The sequence below is a fragment of the Artemia franciscana genome, chromosome 7 (genome assembly GCF_032884065.1).
Source record: "Artemia franciscana chromosome 7, ASM3288406v1, whole genome shotgun sequence".
Taxonomy (NCBI): Eukaryota; Metazoa; Arthropoda; class Branchiopoda; order Anostraca; family Artemiidae; genus Artemia; species Artemia franciscana.
The window spans coordinates 29,151,006-29,174,983 of NC_088869.1; the positions used below are offsets into that span (position 1 = coordinate 29,151,006).

The 23,978-nt window shown below is 33.7% G+C and overlaps 1 protein-coding gene across 2 annotated transcripts in view; it reads right to left on the reverse strand.

Annotated features, from left to right (window-relative positions):
- The window catches only part of LOC136029127 (cystathionine beta-synthase-like), a 193,653-nt gene that overhangs the window by 21,212 nt on the left and 148,463 nt on the right, over positions 1-23,978 (reverse strand). For both annotated transcript variants that reach the window (XM_065707206.1, XM_065707207.1), the window contains exons 3-4: positions 11,545-11,651; positions 9,134-9,268 (exon numbers count right to left, since the gene is read on the reverse strand). In XM_065707206.1, coding sequence (XP_065563278.1) covers positions 9,134-9,268; positions 11,545-11,651 — 242 coding nt within the window. The remainder of the gene's footprint in view (positions 1-9,133; positions 9,269-11,544; positions 11,652-23,978) is intronic.

Genomic DNA, 23,978 nt, shown 5'->3' on the forward strand with positions numbered 1-23,978 from the left:
AACTCTCAATCCATATTTACTTTTTTCATCCAGAAAAAGATCGGATACATTGATAAATTCAACATTACCGAAATTAGAAGCACCCTTATCTATATCAATCCAAAAGCAGCTTCCAGCTAAAAAAGTAGCTTTCAGCGGAATTAAATTACTTTCTAATACTAGCTGACAACAATAAACAAGAACAAACCTCGATGGATTAGGTTAGTTTTTATATTGCAAAGAAGGTAAATAATTTTATTAAGCAATTGATGCAATATATTGATAGTTTTGCTAGTTACAGACTTAATTCACTAATCCACTGAAAAAATTTTAGTGTCAGCTATGTTCGGGTACCAGTGCGGTGAAAATATCCAAAGTGCATGCTCAGAGGTATACTCAACTTTAAAATTCAACCGTCAGGGTATTAACACATATGAATTTCAGTGTTTTTTAGAATCGTTTCAGACGAATTTGTTCTTATTAATCTAGGCGATGAACTTTGAATATCTTGGCCTGAATGTAATGTTGGAAATAGTGACTCCTCCACATTAAAACTGACCTACTTAATCGTTTAAAAATTTGCAGCAACAATTGCTCTAAAAGAGTAAAAATTAAGTCTAGTTAAGCTATAAAATAATAAAATATGAAGAATGGATAAAGGATTGGATTTTAGAAGTCAACATTTCCAAGTAGTTTATTATTTGTTCATACGTACTATAGAATTATTTTTCATTTCATTCTGTTTTTTTTTTCATGCCTCTTGTATTTTGATCAAGTAGTACTATCAAAAGTAAGCAAGATGAAATGAACTTTATTATATACGAAATTGCTTCGATCATTTAGAAATATTTCTGAAGTTATCTTGACGTACCAAATGTTTTAATATCTCAGAGGTAACTTTTTTTCTATAAAAGGTAGTTGTTTCTTTTTCCAAAGCGGATAGACAGATAATGATCTTTTAGGAACTGGAGCTGGCACTAGTTTTCTAGAAGTAAAATTCCTACTGTGGCTTTTTCTATTTTAAGTTCTGATTTTGCAAATTCCCTACATTTTGGCAAGACTTTAAATTCTGATTTCGAAACAGAAGTTACCACTTTTCTTCCTAAAATTTTCGATTTTGAAGTTTATTATATTTCAAACGTTTACTGCCATGAAAAGAAAGCAAAAAGATATGCATTCATCTATATCCGAAAATAGACTGTTCAGTAAGAAATAACTTCTAAAACTGTCATCACACATCAATTACCTTGACATAGTAAAGAAATGCTTCTTTTTAACAAGGTATCTTTTTTCCTACGCGGATAGATAGATGCCGACTGGACTTTCCTAACTCTGTTTCGGGGATTAAATTCCTTCTGTAAACTTTACCATTTTGAGGTTCTGATTCAGCACATTCCCTGCATTTTGTCTAAATACAAAGCCTTAGCTCCGAAGCTCAACTTTTTAGAAATAAATTGATTTTGGATACTAATAGAAATATATATTATCTCTTCAACAACCAAATAAAGAGTCCGTATTTATCATAAATGTTTGAGATAATACCGGAAATCCTGATTTCGAAACAGTATTTTCGATTCTTTTGTTTTTTTCTCTAAAATTTTTTATTTTGATGTCAATTATATTTTAGATGTTTAATGCGATAAAAGCAATCAAGAAAATACACTCTTCTATATCCAAAAATGAAGTAAACACTAAGAAAATAATTTCTAAATTTGTCATCGCGCATCGATTTTCTTGAAGTCTTAGGGATAACTTTTTTCCAGACAAGGAGGAATTTCTATTTCGAACGCAGATAGACAGACCAAATGAAAAGACAGACCTTGATCTTCCAAGAACCGGAGCCTACATTAGTTTTCCAGAAATGAAATTCTTTCTTTAACTTTTTCTATTTTGAAGTCTTTATTCTATGGACTCCCTATATTTCATTGAAATAAAATGCCCTCGCTTCACAGCTGAACTTTTTATCAATCAAATAACTTTGAAAACAGAGAAATTTATATTATCTCTTCGACAACCACAGAAGCAGATTCCGAGCAGATTTTCCGATTTCTTTTCTTAAATTTTTGATTTTGATGTTGTCACATTGTAGACGTTGAATACTATGAAAAGAAAGAAAGAAAACATGCACCATCAAACAGTTCGTGGTAACGTGGTAACGACCCGGCCCAATAGTAACCGAAACTCTAAAGACCAAAATTTTGATACCAACAGTTACATCAAACGACTCGAATTTTGATGCTGATTTTAATTATATAAGTTTCATCAAGTTTAGTCCTACCCATCAAAAGTTTCGAGCTTGAGAAAATTTGCCTCATTTTAGAAAATAGGGGAAAACACCCCCCAAAATTCATACAATCATAATGAAAATCACACCATCAGATTCAGCGTATCAGATAACCCTACTGTACCAAAAATTAGAGGGAACCCAGGCCCCCTCCCACGCTCATCTTTTTCCCGAAGTCACCGGATCAAAATTTTGAGATAGCCATTTTGTTCAGCATAGTCGAAAAACCTAATAATTATGTCTTTCGGGACGACTTAATCCCTCACAGTCCCCGGGGGAGGAGCTACAAATTACAAACTTCGACCATTGTTTACATATAGTAATGGTTATTGGGAAGTGCCAAGTCATTTTCAGGGGGACCTTTTTGCGTTGAGGGGGGGCGGGGAGGGGGTTATACGGGATGATCTTTCCATAGAAGAATTTATCACGAAAGAAGAGAATTTCCATGAAGGGGCAGCAGGATTTTCTAGCATTAAAAAAAAACATGAGAAAAAAAAGTTTTTCAGATGGAAGAAAGGAGCAGCATTAAAACCTAAAACGAACAGAAATTATTACGTATATAAAAGGTTTCATCTCCTTCACAATACCTCGTTCTCTACACTAAAGTATTTTTAGTAATTTCAACTATTTATTCTACGGCCTCTGATTCAGTGATCATTATTAAAGAATTGGGACAAAATTCAAGCTTTGGTGTAAAGAGCGAGGCATTGACGAGGGAGCGAACCACCTCATATACGTAATAAAAATATACAAATATAGATGTTGGTGACGTAAGTTAATTCGTAAGTACGTATATTTATTACTAATAAAAATGTTCGTAAAAAAATTAAAGTTCTAGTCGCGTTTTAAAGTAGCCAAAAATTAGAGGGCAACTATGCCTCCTCCGCCACCCCATTTTTTCAAAATCGTCCAATCAAAACTACGAAAAAGCCATTTAGCAAAAAAAGTATATTCGAATTTCGTTTTAATTATTCATGTACGGTGAGCCAAAATCAAAACATGTATTAACTCAAAAACGTTCAGAAATAAAAAAAAAAACAATTGTTTTTAGCTGCAAGTAAGGAGCGACATTAAAAATTAAAACAAACAAAACTATTCCGTATATGAAAGGGGTTGTCAACGCCTCACTCGTTACGCTAAATTTTTTTATTGTTTTAAAAAGTAGAGTTGTGAGAAAGAGTCAGACTTTAGCGTAAAGAGCGGGGCGTTTATTTGATTTTCGACTATGCTCAACAAAATGGTTATCTCAAAATTTTGATCCAGTGACTTAAGGAAAAATGAGCGTGGGAGGGGGTCTAGTTGCCCTCCAGTTTTTTTGGTCACTTAAAAAGTGCACTAGAACTTTTAATATCCGTTAGAATGAGCCCTTTCGCGACATTCTAGGACCACTGCGTCGATACGATCATCCCTTGGAAAAAAGAGCTTGAAACCTCTACAACAGGGTTTTCTGATACGCTAAATGTGATGGTGTAATTTTCATTAAGATTTTATGACTTTTAGAGGGTGTTTTCCCCTTTTTTATCGAAAACAAGGCAAATTTTTTCAGGCTCGTAACTTTTGATGAATGAGACTAAACTTGAAGAAACTTGTATATTTAAAATCAGCAAAAAAAAAAAAAAATGCGATTCCTTTGATGTATAAATTGGTATCAAAATACTGTTTTTTATAATTTCGGTTACTATTGGGCCGAGTCGCTCCTTACTATAGTTCGTTACCACGAACTGTTTGACAGATTGAAAAAGAATAAATCTTAGTCAGAAGTAGATTCCAAGCACAATTAAAAAGGTATAAAGCTTTGAATGCTTTTTGCCATCAATTGCACGTGTGGAGCTGCATTCTCTGCCTTGGCATGCTTAAAAAATAAGTGTTGAAACAGATTGGATGTTCAACTTAATTTTAGAATAAAATTAACATCATTACCTCCTAATTTGAAACTGAGATACGATGGCAGACCAGATCTAATAATACTACTAACACCTCATGCAGCACCAAGCCGCCTGAGGCTAACACAGCTACACATACTTCTCCATTCCAATCTTTTTAAAGCCTCCCTCTTTAAACCCTCCCAAAAGTCCCCATTTCCCTTTAATCTTCCCTTACAGAATCCTTTCACTCCATTCAGAGATGACCAGCTTTTCGTTTGACCGACAAGGACTATCTTTTGCAATCTGTCATCCTTCATCCAGAGAATATGTCCTAGTCATCTCAAACTTTCTCTTATTATAACCCTAGAAGGCGGGTTTGAACTGTTTTCCGTAAAGCTTACTGTTTGAGATGCGTTAAGTCAGTCAGGTACCCAAAACAATCCGTAGGCAATTTCGCTGGAAAACATCTAGCATTTCCTCCTCCATCTTCCGGAACCCCCAAGCCTCAGAACCGTACATGACCACTGTCATCAATGTTGCTTCCAATATTCTAGTCTTGGTTTCCAGACTTATTTTCCTCTTCTTCTAAACTCTTTTCAAAAGTTAGCAGACTTATCTTCCTCTTCTTCCAAACTTTTTCAAAACACCCGTGGCCTTGGCTATTCTACATTTAACATCTTCGTTGAACCCACCGTTTTTGCTAATAATACTACCTAGGTGTGTGAAGCTATCCACTTGATGGATCTTCTCGTCACCCAATCACCTCTTTTCCTACACTTACTCCTTGTCTTAGCGACTTAGTCATCTTAACATTAATTTTCAATCGCATTTACACCCTAAACTCTAAAAGAAAGGTTTAAATTAGTCAAAAAAGGGGCTAGTGCATTTGCTAAAGTTAAAATTGAACATAGTTATTAATTTTTAAATTATCCATGTTTTTCTATAGCTATCTTCGGACATTCGTGTGTAAAATAAGCAAACAAATAGTTATATTTCTATTAAAACATAAATTTCGGTTTGAAAACAAATGACTTGTTTCACAAGGTAGGTTTTCATAAGGTAAGGTGATACGCCCTTGTACCATCTCACCCGATTCGATGTCAAAATAATTTGGGAAACAATGAATTAGATTATAAACTACCTTAGTTGCATGGATATAATGAAGGAAACACATTTTTTTTTCAATATGTATTCGACTACGTTAGCCTGGTAGCTCATAGTTGCAAATATGAGCTCTCTTACCCAAAATCATTCTATGCTCCAATATTTACGCTATATGCCATGTTTTAGGTTAGATCATCATAATGATTATTGACATTTCTTTACGTAAAAAACATATTATGCTCAATCCAAAAAATTAAATCGAGACCTTGTTTATTGCTTATTAATATATACCGAAATCCAGTATTTGTATTGTAACATTCTTCAATGGAGAAACGAAGTTCCAAAGTGGGATTTCAATCCCCTTATTATTCACATGCTAACCGGGCGCTGTACCAGCAATATCCATAAATAATACCTAACTTATGAGGAAATAACCAGTTTCTGATGATCTCCATTCCTGAAATGGCACTCAAAAAGGGTAGTTTTCGATACCTTAAGGCACAAAAGCGAGGCACTTTCAGTGCCGACTTCCGAAAATTACATGGGAGTCAAAATCAACTTTCACATAAACCTTGTTCGTCTGTCGAAGACTTTAAGAAGAAGTCTAGTCTTAGCCCTATGCAATATGTCCTAATTTCGCGTTTGATCTGTGTATCAAATAAAGGTGATAACTGTATCAGAAATTCAACTTAAATGATGCCTTACTTAAAAGGGAATACCCAGCTTTTTAACCCTTTCCATTCGGAGAAAGACACCCAGAATTGTACACTTCGATTTCACATTGCACTCAAACAGGGCACTATCACATCGAATTTACGATTCTTCGGAATTTTGGAAATCCACTTCTGTCATCACAAATGTATTCCTTTGGATCTACATTTTCGAATCAGCACCCATTCTCTCGAGAATCTTTTCTCGTGAGAAGAGGCTTTTCTCACAAGGCAGTTTAGTTGAAAGCATGCCTGAGAAAAATTTAGCTGAAAACTTCTCACTTACTATTCTTATAGTGGGTTACAGCTAGTGTCAAAACCCTGACTGGTGTTACAGTACAGGATGATCGGTGCATTATAATCATGATCAGCAAACAAACTTTTATGAGATTTCTAAACAGTTTCACTTGGTATTTTAAAGGTTGAAACACTTCTTACAGAATTGCCACGTTCATTCGTCAGCATTGCACAGAAGCATCTACTTAAAACAGTAGTCACCTCTTTTTCTAGCTTGGGTCTATCTCGTACTTATGTCAGAACACAAAATCATTTCTAGCTCTCTTTGGCACTATAACATGAAAGAACGCTGAGTACCAAGCTACTCGGTCTTGTACGTATGGAGCGCATCTTAAAGGATTGCATAAATAATTCTGAGCCCTTCGGGTATTAGAAAGAATGTATTATCAGGCCACCTCCTTCTCATCTCCAACAAAACCTCCTCCTCAGTTTCCTCTCCGGAAGCATCCAAAAGTTGAAAGAATAGGTTAAAATATCAAATCCCCCACTAATATATTGAAAATAGCACAAGTTGACATTAGCTAAGAACAAACACGAAAACGAACTAAAGCCATAATTAAATAAAACAAATTCCAGGCTGCTTTATTGAAGTTTCCTATCAAAAGAAAAATGTATACTTTGCAAGTCATGGCACTAAATAACCATTATTCCTTTTCGAATTTAGTTATACTTAACCCAATAAGCTTACAACAGCTGTAAAGTGACACGTAGGCTTTTTTAAGTTTCATATATGTTTTTACAATTATTTTGTTTTAAAAATAACCTAATATAGGTTTATTCTTCAATTATACAAAAATATTAAAATATACTTTAAATATTTACAACACTGAAAAATAATCTAATATTCCAAAAAAAATTCACATCTTCCATTTCCATCCTAATTAAGCAAAAGTTGCACTTTGTCAGTCGCTTGTTTACAATACCGGAATGTTATTTGCCTTAATTAAGTAACACACATTTACAATGGAGCAATATTCACTTGCGACAGCAATATCTTTGCTATCACAAGCGATTTTAGTTCCTTTGTTAAGCAGTTAATGGAGTCGAAAAAGCTTTAATTTTTTGAGCAACTATGCCATTTTTCCAACAATTTTTGTAAACAACAGCAAAAGTCATGAAATGTTGTTGTTTATTCATGTAAAGAATTGGCTCTAAGCGTTGGGTTACATCAAAATCCTATGGGAGCATAGCCCCTACCAATATTGCTTACTGATCCAACTGACAAAAATTGCCTATTGCAACAATTTATTTCTATGTGAACATCATATTTTGAATAATTCATGCTTTGAAATGGTTGCAAAATTAACTTGATTGTTTATTATATATTTTATTTTACATTTGGGGTCCAATATTTCCAACTTTCGTGGAAGATCCTTCGAATCTCTCTAAGGGGCCAGGGAGATTCCCACTTACACTCCCCCCCCTGGATGCAGGTATGCATTTAATAATAATCTTCGGTCTTACACATAGCAAAAATTCACTCATCCTCCTAAAGAATAATATGAAACGTCAATTACAGACAGTTGTAGAATTTTAGTCACAAAATGTGCTTCTTAAAGCAAGATACATCTGAATCACCCGGATATATAATATGATGCACATGTATCTTAAAAATTACAAGGGATAATTCTTTTCTGTAATTAAATAATAAAAAATGATGGCTTGTCAAGGCTCGAGGAGGTTCAGATATAAGAGAGCATATCTCTTCTGACTTTACTCATTATTACACAAATGAATGCAAATGTATATTATAAAATGGTCCCTGAACCAGTTGGGAAATCTAGGCTTTAAAGTACACATCTCAAAGTTAAATAAGTCAGAATCACTTAGACATATCCCATGAAATTTTATTTCTGACAATGAAAAACTACGCATAGATATTTTGCCGATCACTAGCAATATGTCTTTCCCCTTATAAAACATTAGAAATCAAGACAGGTCATTACTGGAGAAAATTTAGACAGTTGAGAACGTATATGTCCAGAACGGAACAGATATAACTCATTTATACACAAGCAAATGCAGCTTCACATTAGAAAACATTCCCGCAAAGAGTAGGAACTGATAATTGATCTGTTGTCCCCCATAAAAGTAAAGGTGAAATAGTGAAATGCGGTGGTCATTCAGTAAGCAACAAGACAAATGGCTGTAGCTCAGAAATGGTTTATTCAATCAATTCAAAAGTTTGGCTAATTTTCAACACAGAAGGAATAACTTAAGTAAAATTTTCAAGTTTCGTGAAAGCACCGTGATGAGTTGCTGTTTTTTTTTACAAAGATAGTCTTGAAATATATAAAATTCTAAATAAGAAAATTGTGATTCTGCAATTAAAAAATAAATTTAAGAGCTCCATATTGACTGGTGCCTATACTTTTCCAAAACAAATTTCACCAAGCTGTACGCTCTGGAATAGTCTCCATAATAATACCCGTACACACGGGAGATATAAAGAGGAGGGAAGCGATAGCCCCCCTTATGATAAGTTCAAAAGATTCTTCTCTTTTGGAAAAAAATTGAAAATGTATAAACCAAAAAGCTCTTCCTTCGACTTTTCCTGTTATTCCTGTAGCTTTACAAGTAAAAAAACAAAAAAACAATAATAATAGCTGAAAGCAAATCAATATTATAAAATGAGAGATGATAGGGACATTTATTGGTTAGAATTTACGACTTTCAATACTGGTATCATGGATATACCTCCAATCTAACACTGTATATTTGAGGAGACTTAAACAAAATCTAGTGCCAATTCTTTAGCCGTGATAATAAATGATGTAGCATAACGAGTGCCGTGTGTTCAACTGTCCAGCAATTGCACTTCATAGAGTATTTTGTTGATTGAGAACTATAATCTCCAATACTCACCAAGACAACTTAGTAAGAGAAAGACAAACCTGTATTTCCAGAAGTCGGCTCGATAAGAGTGTAACCTGGCTTAATTTTTCCATCTGCTTCTGCATCTTCCACCATCCTTATTCCTATACGATCTTTGACACTTCCACCAGCGTTGAAAAACTCACATTTTACCACTGCAAATAAGCAAAGATAAGATAAGAATCAGGGATTGGCATTTAAGATGACATACATTCAGAACCATTTGGGTGAGCAATTTTATTGACACGGTCACTCAAGCCGTTTTTCTTTTTTTTTGCTATTATAACTACACTTCAGAACTGAGTCTTGCTAGCAATAAAGAAGGAGCTTCAGATTGTAAAGATATGCAACTACAGAGATAATTTTTATTTCCCAGGGACTGCCACAAGCTGGATCTGAGTCAACTTTGGTTGTTATGCATAACTAAAAAAAATCGAGGCAGAACAAGGTTGGCAAGGGGTTAGAGAGAGGAGTTCTTAGGAAGCAGTGAATTTTACCAAGGGCTATAAAGAATACTACAAGCGAAACGAGGTTAACGCTCCAAATAGAGTACTTTAACCTCATTGAAGAAAATTCCGAGGTATCTTTCCCGAATTGACTACTTTTCTTGACGATTTATCAGAGATAAAAAGAACTGACACACTAAATAATTGAGAGCATGAAGGGAGGAAAATTCACAAACAGTAGAACTTAGAACATTTGAATCTATTAACCAGTTTAGTGGAAGAGGTCATAGTATTTCCAAGTTGCAAAACAACACTACCAGGGCAATCTCATTTCAAATAATTAGAGATTGCAACACCCAATAATTTTAGAGTAAAACCCGCTATTTCAGAGGCAGGTATAGAACAAGTAAAAGAAGAGATAGTAATTCTTAAATCTGTTGGCTTTGAAGAATTGACTTTGAACAGCTTTATCTGACATTTTTTAGAGAATATCCCCTGATTTTCAAACATGTATCTAGGGTGGTTAAATCACATACAAATTCTATCTATTCTGAACATCAACGCCAAGGCTGCTAACTACTGCAATTCCTACATGTTGAGGTGTTTAACAGCTTTTCAAAAGATGGTATCGTATCTATTCGAACAAAGTTCCGACAAGCATTTTATTGGGTTTCTTGTGATAAGACCACGTCAAGAGAAATAACAGGATAAATGAAATTAAAGACATTCTTCAGTTTCAGCTTAGATATTGTAAATGAGTGCTAAATTAAAGTACACACACAGAAAATCAACTTTAATAGATAATAGGTCATTAAACAAAAAATACTATCCATCACTTAGTTTACAACATTAATAATGCCTTAGAAATTGGAAAGATTCCAAAGTTAATTTTTATTGATTTTAAAAAGGCGTCTGACATCACATCAGCATCGAGTAAGCCCCTAAAATGGACCCCCATTTTTGAAAAGAAAAGTAGGTTTGTTATGCAAATCCAAACTATGTTTGAAGTTGTTGTAGCATTAAACTTTATACAGATTATGGTGTCGCATGTATGAAATTTCATAAACAAAACCCAGATGGAAACAAAAGCTTTTGCACTATCTAATGATAATCAGCTAACAAAACAATCTCCGACATTTTAGTAGTGGCTCAGAGTAGAAGAGGTTTTCAGTTTAGGAGAGAAGGGCACTTTCCAGAAATAGCATTATAATACAAAACATCAAATAACTTGATTTTAAATCAATGCTCTTTCAATGTAGTAGTGGAAACAGAGTTTGGTTCCAAAAGGGACACTCAAGGAAAGTAGTAGAATTGTAATCTTTAATTTATTTGCAATGAGCAAACTTGAACTAATCACGATTTAATTTAAAAGATATATTTTATACAAAGAAGTTAAAATTAACATTAATTTACACTTTACTACATGTTCAGTATAATGTTTTCGAAGAACACATCAACAATTTAACAGGGGAGTTGACATGGCTAGCAGGCACTCAAAATTCAATAATTTATATCTGTTTAGTTTTAGTATCACTCTCTATTTTCATGCAAAGAACAATCATTCCAAATTCGAATAATCATTCTAAATTTATATTTAAATGAAATCAACTTGTTTTGCAATAGCACTGACTAAGTAAAGATGTTTATAACTTCCATGTTTTTTTTTTGTTTTTTTTCCCCGCGCCACTAAGCATTGAGCGGTCGGAAGAACTGTGTACCAAATTTTTAATTCAAACTTAAAAGTGCTAGTAGTCTCCTCAAGGCTCGAGATTGATTAGGGTGCAAAGTGATAGGAAGACGATAAGCCTTCAGTATAAGACCTTCAGTATGAAGAAATTACTCAGCCAAACATTCTGTCCATAGTTAGAACTTCAACGCTCCTCCAAAAAAGGTCTGAACCCTTACAAAATGGAATGCTGGTTATTTCACTGTCATCCAAACACTATTGCAATTTTTTATGTTGTTAAATCAAATGTATAACTTACAAACTTCACATTTGATACCCATGCTTTGGGGAATCCGATTAAGCCGAACAAGTGGTGTCCTTCCAACATGACTTAATATATTTGGAAGAATTTTCAATGGTTCTTGACTGAAAAAAAAAAATAATCGAAGATTATTTTTCGTTTGGTTTTTATTACATCGAAAACAAAAACACGAAGCATTGTTTCAGGAATAATTCAATCAAACAGTTCGTGGTAACGAACTGTAGTAAGGAGCGACCCGGCTCAATAGTAAACGAAACTCTAAAAAACGGAATTTCAATGCTAAAAGATATATAAAAAGAATCAGATTTTTATGTTGATTTTAAATATATAAGTTTCATCAAATTTAGTCTTTGTCATCAGAAGTTACGAGCCTGAGAAAATTTGCCTTATTTTAGAAAATAGAGGATAACACCCCCTAAAAGTCATAGGATCTTAACGAAAATCGCACCATCGGATTCAGCGTATCAGAGAACCCTATAGAAAAAATTTCAAGGTCCAATCTACAAAAATGTGGAATTTCGTATTTTTTGCCAGAAGACAAATCACGGGTGCGTGTTTATTTATTTTTTTTTCCCAGGGGTCATCGTATCGACCAAATGGTCCTAGAATGTCGCAAGAGGGCTCATTCTAACGGAAATGAAAAGTTCTAGTGCCCTTTTTAAGTGACCAAAAAATTGGAGGGCACCTAGGCCCCCTCCCACGCTCATTTTTTTACGAAAGTCAACGGATCAAAATTTTGAGATAGCCATTTTGTTCCGCATAGTCTAAAACCATAATAACTATGTCTTTGGGGATGACGTACCCGCCACAGTCCCTGGGAGAGGGGCTGCAAGTTACAAACTTTGGCCAATGTTTACATACAGTAATGGTTACTGGGAAGTGTACCGACGTTATCAGGGGGATTTTTTTTGGTTTGGGTGTGGGGTTCAGGGGAGGGGGCTATATGGGAGGATCTTTTCTTGGAGGAATATTTCATGGGGGAAGAGAAATTCAATCAAAAGGGCGCAGGACTTTCTAGCATTACTATAAAAAAACAAACAATGAAAATATAAACATGAAAAAGTTTTTTCAATTGAAAGTAACGAGAAGCATCAAAACTTAAAACAAACAGAGATTATTACGCATATGAGGGGTTCTAAAAATACTTTAGCATAAAGAGCGAGGTATTTAGGAGGAGATAAATACTTCACTCTTTATGCTAAAAATTTTTTAAGTAATTTCAACTATTTATTCTACGGCCTTTCTGATTCAGGGGTCATTCTTAAAGAATTGGAACAAAACAAGATTTAGTGTGAAGAGCGAGGTATTAACGAGGGGACCAACCCCCTCATATATATAATCAAAAATATAAGAATATAAAAGTTTGTTACGTAAGTTAATTCTTAAGTTGCGTATTTTTTTACTAATAAAAACGTTCGTTAAAAATTAAAAGATCTAGTTGCCTTTTTAAGTAACCGAAAAATTGGAGGACAACTAGGCCTCCTTCCCCACCCCTTATTTCTCAAAATCGTCTGATCAAAACTAAGAGAAAGCCATTTAGCCAAAAAAAGAATTAATATGCAAATTTCATTTTAATAATTTATGTACGGAGAGCCAAAATCAGACATGCATTAATTCAAAAACTTTCAGAAATTAAATAAAAAAAAACAAGTTTTTTGAAATGAAAGTAAGGAGCGACATTAAAACTTAAAACGAACAGAAATTACTCCTTATATGAAAGGGGTTTTTCCTCCTCGACGCCCCGCTCCTTGCGCTAAAGTTTGATTCTTTCTCGCAACTCTACTTTTTAAAACAATAAAAAACTTTAGCGTAAAGAGCGGGGCGTCGAGGAGGAAAAACCCCTTTCATATAAAGAGTAATTTCTGTTCGTTTTAATTTTTAATGTCGCTCCTTACTTTCATTTCAAAAAACTTGTTTTTTTTATTTAATTTTTGAAAAGAGGCCACAACAGTCAAAGATGACGCGTTAATTTGTTTTTCTGTACAAATCCTCAGAATGTATAGTTACAATAATGATATTTCTTCTATTGGAATGTGCTTGTTTCTGGAAAGGCTCATCTGTTTAAGCCATGCTGATTTCACACATTAACGAAGTAATACAATAGAACTGCAAAAATATTTCTCCTTATATTATGCCTTGTTTTGTATCTCATATGTCTTCATAAGAGACTTAAGATAGGCTATTCTTTATTATCTAAAACTTGTTTCCTCCAATTAACCACCTTAGGAATATCTTAAGATGAACATTTTAATTCCAGTTGATTCATTTGCATAAAAAAGGATCCCTTTCATCCCAAAGCGAAAACTGAGAGCAATTATGAAATGAAAATGGAATCATTTGCCACAGAATCGCTTATATATTTGTATAACTTCGACCTGAAGAAAACATAATTAGAATAAAGCTCCTGAGGATTATCAAAGATCCCTGGGGCCTAAACGTTAGACCCTAGAGAACGTCGAACATTCTTACTAATATATCGCTGATTAATATAACAATATATATTTCATTAGAGATCCCTGCTAAGAACCATTCATGCGTGTTATGTTTTTAGAATTATATCAAAATAATGGAACTGAAACAAAATGTTTTATTTCCAGCGTAATAGTGTTCCTTAATTTCACTCCAACATATTTTATGGAAAAAGTATGTGAAAAGTATCCAAAATCAGAGAAAAATGTGTAGGTTACAAAGTTGGATAAGCATGATATACATTAATGAAGGCAAGTCGTGTTAGTCCCAAGGGTATTAGACCATTTATGTATTTATACATGAACACAGCAGTTTAGAAGAGGTCAGTTCGTTTTACTGATAGTAGCTGGAATTTAAGAAAAGCTTCTCTAGCATTAAATCTATTAAAATAAATTGACTTTACAGCACAATTTTGCATGGTTTGAATTCTCTTTAAATTATAGCTGAAAGAAATATCCCAAATGTAGCAACATTACTGAATATAACAAAAACAAGAAAGGGCTCACAAAACTTTTAGAGAAAGGAAATTTTTCAATCTGCACAGAATATCGGTTCCTCAAGCAATTTTTATAGATAATGAATTTGCATGTTCTTTCTATGACAATAATCCATCAATGATTACACCTAAGTATTAAAAATTGGGAATCCTATCTATCAATTGTTAAAATTACTTAAGTATTTGCTTTCTAAATATTAGAATTTTTTTTAAATATTAATGAGGAAATGGTTACTCCTAGTGTATTTCATTAGGTTATTCAGCGTGTTTTCCATGATTTTAAAAAAGGGTTTCAAATTTCCTATCATCAAATTTCCTATATCAGCAGTATATATAAGGTAAAGAGCGAGTACTAAAATTCATCCCTGTACAATTCCACAAGTTATTATCTGTTCTTGTGATCTTTTTGCTCCGACCATAACCACATGTGACCTCTACAATATATATGACTGAATCCAACAAACAATCCACAGTGGAAAATTATATTTCTTAAAGTTACTAATTAGAAAATTATTATTTACTGTATCAAAATCTTTTGAGAAGTCAATAAATAAAGCTGAGGAGTAAAAACCCTTATCTAGGAATTCTTTCACTCATCAAATAACACAGGTAATAGCATGAACCATCAAGTGCCTTTTCCAAGATCCATATTGTTTTGGTGAGACGATTCCCTTTTCTTTTGCAAATTTACTAATTTATTATGTAAATTTTTTCACAAATCTTCAAAATAACTGACCAAACTGAAAGATAGGAGGAGGGAGTTATTAAATCTGTTCCTTGTTTCCATTCTCATGCAAAGGTATAATACAGCTTTTCTTTGGACCTTTAGTTGTAATGTCTTTTTGAGAAGATGAGATTAGATAAGAAAGAGCAAAATGATGGGCATCACTGGAAAATATGTTCCAGAATACGTTTTGGCGTGAGTAAATTCCAAGAATCTTCGGATGTCCATTCTTCTTCATATGTTTATGATATATTTGGATCCCATAAAGAGATCCATTCATTTTTTCGAATTTCCTGGAATACTTCCCCTGATTATTGGGTAATTTTAAGTATTTTTCAAAAATTTCTGCAAGCGGAAAAAAAACATGAAGCTAGCAATAATGACATTTTTTTAAAATCATTATCATCAACTTATAAATTGTGGCTTCAAAATCATGTGAAAGGGAGCAATTAATAAGAGCCTCAAATGATATAAGAATTTGCAATCCTTACATTCAAAGAGAACATGATGAGCATTTTCTAATATGTAATGGCAATTTCTGTGTACAGAGGTGAGGTGAACTCCCCAGTTGAAAAGATTGGCGTTAAGTAAATATTTCTAGTTTGTATCTAGTTTTAAAATTCATGGTTCTTTCATTTCTTGGGGGAGGGATATCAGCTGCTGTGTTTGCAAAATTATCTGTCATTTTATTATGTTGAATTTCTTTATGACTAAGAATATGAAGAAATACACTAGAGAATCTGCTTCAAAACATATAGCCAATCTTTCGGTGGATATTTTTCAGGTCATGCTTATCAGCATGATAATTTATCTGGCTTAAAAGATGAATTGATTAAGGAGCAGTATTTTCTTTGTAGATGTCTCCAGACTAATTAAAACATCTTATACAAGTCGTACTACAAATAATTCTGCAGAAAATAAAGACGATTAATCGGAAGGGGGGGATATTCAGGTTTATGTCTGGGATACTGACAGCTGAAACTCCTTTAGATGAAAATTCGAGGAACAAGATACAGAATTCATATGAGGAGGTTTATTAAAAGTTTTCTGGTATACATTGATTACCATATACTTGTATTTTGATGAAATACTGTCGTCTCTGAAGTTAAGCTCTTTACCGCAATGGGTTGACCCCTGACAAATTTCTCATTTTATTATGTGGGGTGTACTTACGAAGTCCCCTTCCAATACAGACTATAGAGTTTTGCAATGTCTCTAGCATGTTCAGCATATGTGAGGACCTGTTAGCAAAAAACTGAATGTCATATTCCATCTTTTCTCTTATATAAACCTTATCAAAATTAATCATTGTTTTAGGTGACGAGCCTCATTTCGAATTAAATATAAAAAAAAACTTTATTTAAGTGAAAGTAAGGAGCGACATTAAAACTTAAAACGAACAGGAATTATTCCGTATATGAAAGGGGCTGTCCCCTCCTCAACGCACCGCTCTTTACGCTAAAGTTTTTTTTATTTTAAAAAGTAGAGTTGTGAGAAAGAGGCAAACTTTAGCGTAAAGAGCGCGGCATTGAGGAGGGGACATCCCCTTTCATATACGGAATAATTCCTGTTCGTTTTAAGTTTTAGTGTTGCTCCTTATTTTCAGTTAAAAAAAACTTTTTTAAATTTAATTTCAGAACGTTTTTGAATCAATGCAGGTTTTGATTGTGGCTCACCGTACATGAATAATTAAGACGAAATTTACAAATTAATTTTACTTTTTTGGCTAAATGGCTTTCTCAAAGTTCTGATCAGATGATTTTGAGAAAAAAGGGGCGGGAGAGAGGGCCTAGCTACCATCCAATTTTTTGGTTACTTAAAAAGGCCACTAGAACATAATTGTATTTACGAGCTTTTTTATTAGTAATAAATATACGTAACTTACAAATTAACTTGCGTAACAAACTTCTATATTCGTATATTTTAAATAGGTATATAAGGGGGTTCGCCCCCTCGTCAATACCTCGCTCTTTTACACTAAATTTTGATTTTTTTTTTTCTAATTCTTTAAGAATGACCCTTGAATCACAAAGGTCGTTTAATTAGAATAAATAGCTCTTTTGAAATTACTGGAAATACTTTAGCGTAAAGATCGAAGTATTGAGGAGGGGACGAACCCCCTCATATACGTAATGATTTCTCTTCGTTTTAAGTTTTAATGTTGCAACTTACTTTCAGTTGAAAAAACTTGTTCTCTTAATTTAATTTATCATTGCTTTTTAAATGATGCTGGAAAATTCGGCGCCCCCTTCATGGAAATTCTCTTTCCGCATTATAAATTCCTCCATAGAAAGATCCTCTCACGTAACCCCTCCCCCGACCACCAGAAAATAAAAACCTGAAAACGCCTGTATACTTCCCAATCACCAAGACTATATGCAGACAATGGGCAAAGTTCATAACTTGCAGCCCGTCCCTAGATCACTTAACATGGGCACTAGAACTTTTAAAATCCTTTAGAATGAACCCTCTCACGACACTCTAGGACCACTGGGTCGATACGATCACCTCTGGGAAAAACAAAACAAACAAATAAACACGCATCTGCAATCTTTCTTCTGGCAAAAAAAAAATAATACAAATTCCACATTTTTGCAGATAAGAGCTTGAAACCCCTACAATAGGGTTTTATGATATGTTTAATCTTATGGTGTGATTTTCATTACGATTCTACGACTTTTAGGGAGTGTTTTCCTCTTTTTTTTTGGAAATAAGGCAAATTTTCTCAGGCTCAAAATTTTTGATGGGTAAGACTAAACTTCATGAGACTAATATATTTAAAATCAGCATAAAAATCATATTCTTTTTCTGTATCTATTGGTATCAAAATTCCGTTTTTTCAGAGTTTTGGTTACTATTGAGCCGGGTCACTCCTTACTACAGTTTGTTACCACAAAACTATTTGATTAACAAGCCGTTTTAGTATAGCCAGTCTCTGGATAATATCAAACAGTTTGTGGTAACGAACTGTAGTAAGGAGGGACCCGGCTCAATAGTAAACAAAACTCTAAAAAACGGAACTTCGATGCTAAAAGATATATCTAAAGAATCGCATTTTTATGCTGATTTTAAATATATAAGTTTCATCAAATTCAGTCTTTGTCATTTCAAGGTCCCATCTACAAAAATGAGGAATTTCGTATTTTTGGCCAGAAGACAGATCACGGGTGCGTGTTTATTTGTTTGTTTGTTGTTGTTTTTTTCCCAGGGGTCATCGTATCGACCAAGTGGTCCTAGAGTGTTGCAAGAGGGCTCATTCTAACGGAAATGAAAAGTTCTAGTGCCCTTTTTAAGTTACCAAAAAAATTGGAGGGCACCTAGGCCCCCTCCCACGCTCATTTTTTCCCAGTCAACGGATCAAAATTTTGAGATAGCCATTTTGTTCCGGATAGTCAAAAACCTTAATAAATATGTCTTTGAGGATGACTTATTCCCACAGTCCCTGGGGGAGGGGCTGCAAGTTACAAACTTTGACCAATGTTTACATACAGTAATGGTTATTGGGAAGTGTACCGACATTTTCAGGGGGATTTTTTGGTTTGAGTGTGGGGTTGAGGGGAGGGGGCTATGTGGGAGGATCTTTCCTTGGAGGAATATTTCATGGGGGAAGAGAAATTCAATGAAAAGGGCGCAGGATTTTCTAGCATTGCTATTAAAAAAAATAACAATGAAAATATAAAGATGAAAAAGTTTTTTCGATTGAAAGTAAGGAGTAGCATTAAAACTCAAAACGAACAGAGATTATTACGCATATGAGGGGTTCTAAAAACACTTTAGTATAAAGAGTGGGGTATTTAAGAGGAGATAAATACTTCGATCTTTATGCTAAAGTATTTTTAGTAATTTCAACTATTTATTCTACGGCCTTTCTGATTCAGGGGTCATTCGTAAAGAATTGGGACAAAACTTAAGATTTAGTGTGAAGAGCAAGGTATTAACAAGGGGACAAACCCCCTCATATATATAATCAAAAATATAAGAATATAAAAGTTTGTTACGTAAGTTAATTCTTAAGTTACGTATATTTTTTACTAATAAAAACGTTCGTTAAAAATTAAAAGTTCTAGTTGCCTTTTTAAGTAACCGAAAAATTGGAGGGCAACTAGGCCTCCTTCCCCACGCAGTATTTCTCAAAATCGTCAATCAAAACTAAGAGAAAGCCATTTAGCCAAAAAAAAAAAAGAATTAATATGCAAATTTCATTTTAATAATTTATGTACGGAGAGCCAAAATCAAACAGAAATTAAATAAAAAAAAACTATTTTTTTTAACTGAAAGTAAGGAGCGACATTAAAACTTGAAAAGGTTAACAAAACTAATAGTAAAGTCAATATTCATGAGTACCTCAAGTAATTCCTTATGAATGACACTCTCAAGGGCATCAACTACCATCAAAAAGTAAGGCAACTGTTGAATGTCCTTGCTTCAAGGAATTAAGTATACTATGTTCAAGGCAAGCAATATTGTCCTATGAACAATGCCCCTTTCTGAATCCCCTTTGCTCAACAGGATAGGGTTTATTTACTCCTAGAAAGCATTCAACATGACTAGGACTAGCATCAGTTGTTCTAGGATTTTACCCAATATTGTTAGTTGGTAAATTAGTCTATAAGATTTGATATTGTTATAATGCTGGTTAAGTTTAGTGATGGGAATTACTATGGGTATTGTCCATGATCTTGGAATATTATGATGGGTCCATATATGATTATAAATCTGCAGAAGTGCATGTTTAAATATTACTAGAACTTGTGTAAACCATTTTATATGTATGCCATCATGTTCAAGAGTAGACATCCGGTTGCTTATTCTAATTGTCCACTCCATCTCTTCAAAAAGGAAGAGTTTTTCAACGGACAGCTTATGTAAGTAGGATTTTGAAAGAACACAAAATCTTGTGGTTCATCCTATGATGTCTTATTTGTACAGCTCTGCAATCAGTTCTGTTCTTGTAGTCACTCGGAATGTACCTCTTATTATATTCCCAGTTTCCACTAGTTTATTAAAGCCATTGAGCCTGCTCAAATATTGGTGGACTTAAATTGCAGCACTTTTGGAGTCAATCCAGGAGCAAAACCTTTCCCAAACTTTTTCTTTCTGCGCATTCTTTTAAGCTTAGCAATTCCTTGTTTATACTGAAGATGTGTGATATGTGTGGTAGTAATAGATGTGTTTTTATTCTTAGTCTCATTCTCAATTCCAAGGCTAGCAGCAGTTTCCACAAAAGAAAAAGAAAATAAAATTAATATTCGTGATTTATAGAATGAATATCAAGTAATAAGTGTTATATTTTTAGAATCAGAAGACAGGCAGATTTTTGTTAGTAGGTGAATAAAACTGAAACGCTGAAAGGATATATGCATCAAAATAATACAATTGGTATTCCCAAAAATGGTCCTTCTATGTAAGTAAATAAACTAATAATTTCAAGTTTATGATCTTAAATAACTTTAATAATAACAACATTGATGCATAGCTTAAATTCTTAGCTATTCATTGACATATACAATTCTTCTCAATTCCTATTTGGTACCAAGATATGAGGGTTTGAGTTTTACGCAATTTTGCTCAATTGCATAATGGTTTTCAACCCTGGTATTTTTTCCCCCCAGTATTCAGTATAGAGTAAAGGGACTGATGATTTGACAATTTTTTTAAACAAGAAAAAAACTTTTTCTACTCCAGAGAGCTTAATTTAAAGACTTTTGATTTTAAAAGGCTTTCAGTATGTAGGAAAAAAATCTAGAAATCTAACTGTTCATCTACAAATTTGACAGAGCAGTACAAAATCCAAATACAGTGGAATTCCACTGTCTTGGAAAAAAAATGTGAATTCAACATGCCTATTCTTTTTTATTTTATTTCTTTGTTTCTCTTCAACTTTGTTTAATATATAAATGTATAAAACACTATTTACACAGTGGAAGCAAAAACTGAAAAAATTGCCTCAAGTATGTTAACGAAATGGGATAATCTTAAATCATATAAGGTGTAATCATGTGACCTAGGTCATGTGAGTCTTCTTTTTTCATAGTGCTGCATATATACCACAAGAATAGCATCTCCAAATGCGCAAGATTTCTTTGTTGTTGACAGTGAAAATGTTGTCAAGACTTGGCCATTTCAAAGTTAATCTGTCATTTTAATCAACTTTAAAAATTGTAGTTTTGACTATCCTTTGTCAAGAAAGTCCAGAATCTTTGAAATATACATATCCTACTTAAGATCATTAGAAATTTGTAACAGCAATGAGTTTAACATGTTTCACTGGTACTTTGGGTGGGATAGGGTCTAAGAAAACATGAATAAAATTCAAGAATTCTAAGAAATTTATTGTCATTCTATTTGACTTGATGGAATTTACTTTCATATGTAAATTCTTACCTTCATCCAAAATAAGGGTAGGATTTTGATAGAGTAATTTTTGATATAACTATGACATACTTCAAGGATTGTCAGGTCATCTAAATATTAACATCTTCAAGAGAATCTCTTACCAATTTCATTAATCAATACTAAATATAAGAGCAGTCCTAACAAGGTTCCTTGAGGAATTCCAGGCTAAGCAGGGAGGGGTTCAGAGAGAAGATTGTTGTATTTTAACAACTTGGTATCTCTTTGAAAGAAAACATATACAGAATTTACTCAGAGAGAGTCTACTTCAAAGTTGTTCAGTGATAAATGAATTAGGATGTAATGATCAACCAAGCAAATGCTTAAAAATATGAAAATGGTATGAGGCCAAGTTGCAGTTCCACATATGATGGGAAAATCTATCATCAAATCAGTAAAACTATGATTTTAAAAAAAATTCTTTAAATGTCTTTTTCATGCAAAATATTATTAAAAATAATAATCATCAAAATCTCTCATTGTTGAGAAAGTACCAATAAATTTGACAACTATATTTTTATCAGAGGACCTTGAATTTTGACACCAACTGTTTCTCATGTTCACTGAAGTTTCAACTGATTCACCTGTGTTTTAACATGACCTTTTACTGTCTCTCAAAAATTTCAACAAGGTTGCCACAAGACATTTTCAAAAGAAATGAATCTCATGATAGAAGCCAATATCTATGTTTGAATTCAGCAGAAAGAACATAAATTTTCTGTCATTTTAATTTAATTTTGTCAAGAAAAAAACAATGTGGCTACAGTTTAAGAGCAGATGTATCTTGATGCATTGGTGCTGATCCTAACTTTTTTTTTGCAAGAATATAACCAAGTAATGACAGTTTGAACACTATAAAATAGCTAAAAAATTGTCAGGAGCTCATTTTGTGCCAAAAACAGGAAATTGATTTAATCACATTTTCTTCTCTTATCTGGGTGTACTGGATATAGTGTCCACGTTTTACATTGCTAAATACAATGATGGCTCCAAGAGCTGGTGTGCCAAGTCACAACTAAACAGAGTTATTCTGTTTTGAAGTAGAATTTTGAGTGGTTCCAAAGTTATACTGTTGAATCATCAGTGCCTTTACCCTAGGTTAGTCATTCATGTTAGGCTAACTAGACATTTCCAAGTTAACCAAAAGTAACTAGTCTTACGAAATATGAATCCATGGGTGGAGGGAAGGGGGCAGGGCAGCTGCCCCCCTAGAACTTCAAACTTACGCTAGATATTAACAAGAACTTTCATATGTTGGAATTTTTCAGTTGGACTTACCTGGTAGATGGTTGAAAAAGCTGAAAATGAACAGAAATTTCCAAATATTGTTCCTGATATCAATACTTACATTTCAAATTCAATATTTATTTTTGGTCTAGTACATAGATAGGAGACTGGCCTGTAATCAACAGGCTTTGACTTTTTTTTTAATTCTCCAGGAATTGACTCAAGCAATAAGAAGTTGATGAGTATGCCAAAGCAAAGGTAACACATTCAATACCATCCTTGAAAAAGACAATTAGAGATACTTCACCACTTTTCCCCCTGGATACATCTCTATCCAAGTGGTCAAGAGTGCCAAACCTGGGCCACCCCAGTACTGGTATAAGCATCTCTTGCACATTTGGCCACCTCACAAAAGAAACAGAAAAGTGGCCATGGGAACATAAAAACTTGTTTTTCTGCAATAAAATGAAGAAAGAATATGGCCAGTATAAAAACTACAAAATGAATTTCAGTAAAGTTTAAAAAAATAAAGAGTATTAATTTTAAATTATAAATTGACTGATGAACACCAAAAGTGAGTCATTCTGCTAATCTTGGAATTCCAATCGCCAGTGATTGCAGTTTCATTTCAACTTCTGTCTTTAAGACAATACACATCTCATCAGTTAGTGCAAAGTCTCTTGTTCCAGTCTCCTTCAGAAAGTGGACCCTAAGTTCTTTAGTTGCTACTTTCTTGATAATGATAATATATTGAACAGAATTCCCTTTCTTTGTCTTCAACTCAACCAGAAAGTAATCACCAGCTACGACTTTCTCTGTGTCAAATTGGAAGTTGCTGGTAGGGGGCTCATCTTCAGCATCTGTACTGCAGTCTGAAGAGCTGTTGTAGACAGGATTGTCCATATTAGAATTGTCACTCCAACTGCAACTCTTGTGACAAGAAACAAGCCTTTTTACTTCTCTGACTTCTTTTCTAGGACTAAGTCTTTCTATGCAGATACAGCTTTTATCTCAGCAGTAACACATTCTTTCACAGGGGTGTCAGTGAACATTTCTGACTTTTTCACGTTTTTTTTTCCTGTTGAGCTTTCTGAAAAGGAGTTTACATGGACCATATCTTTT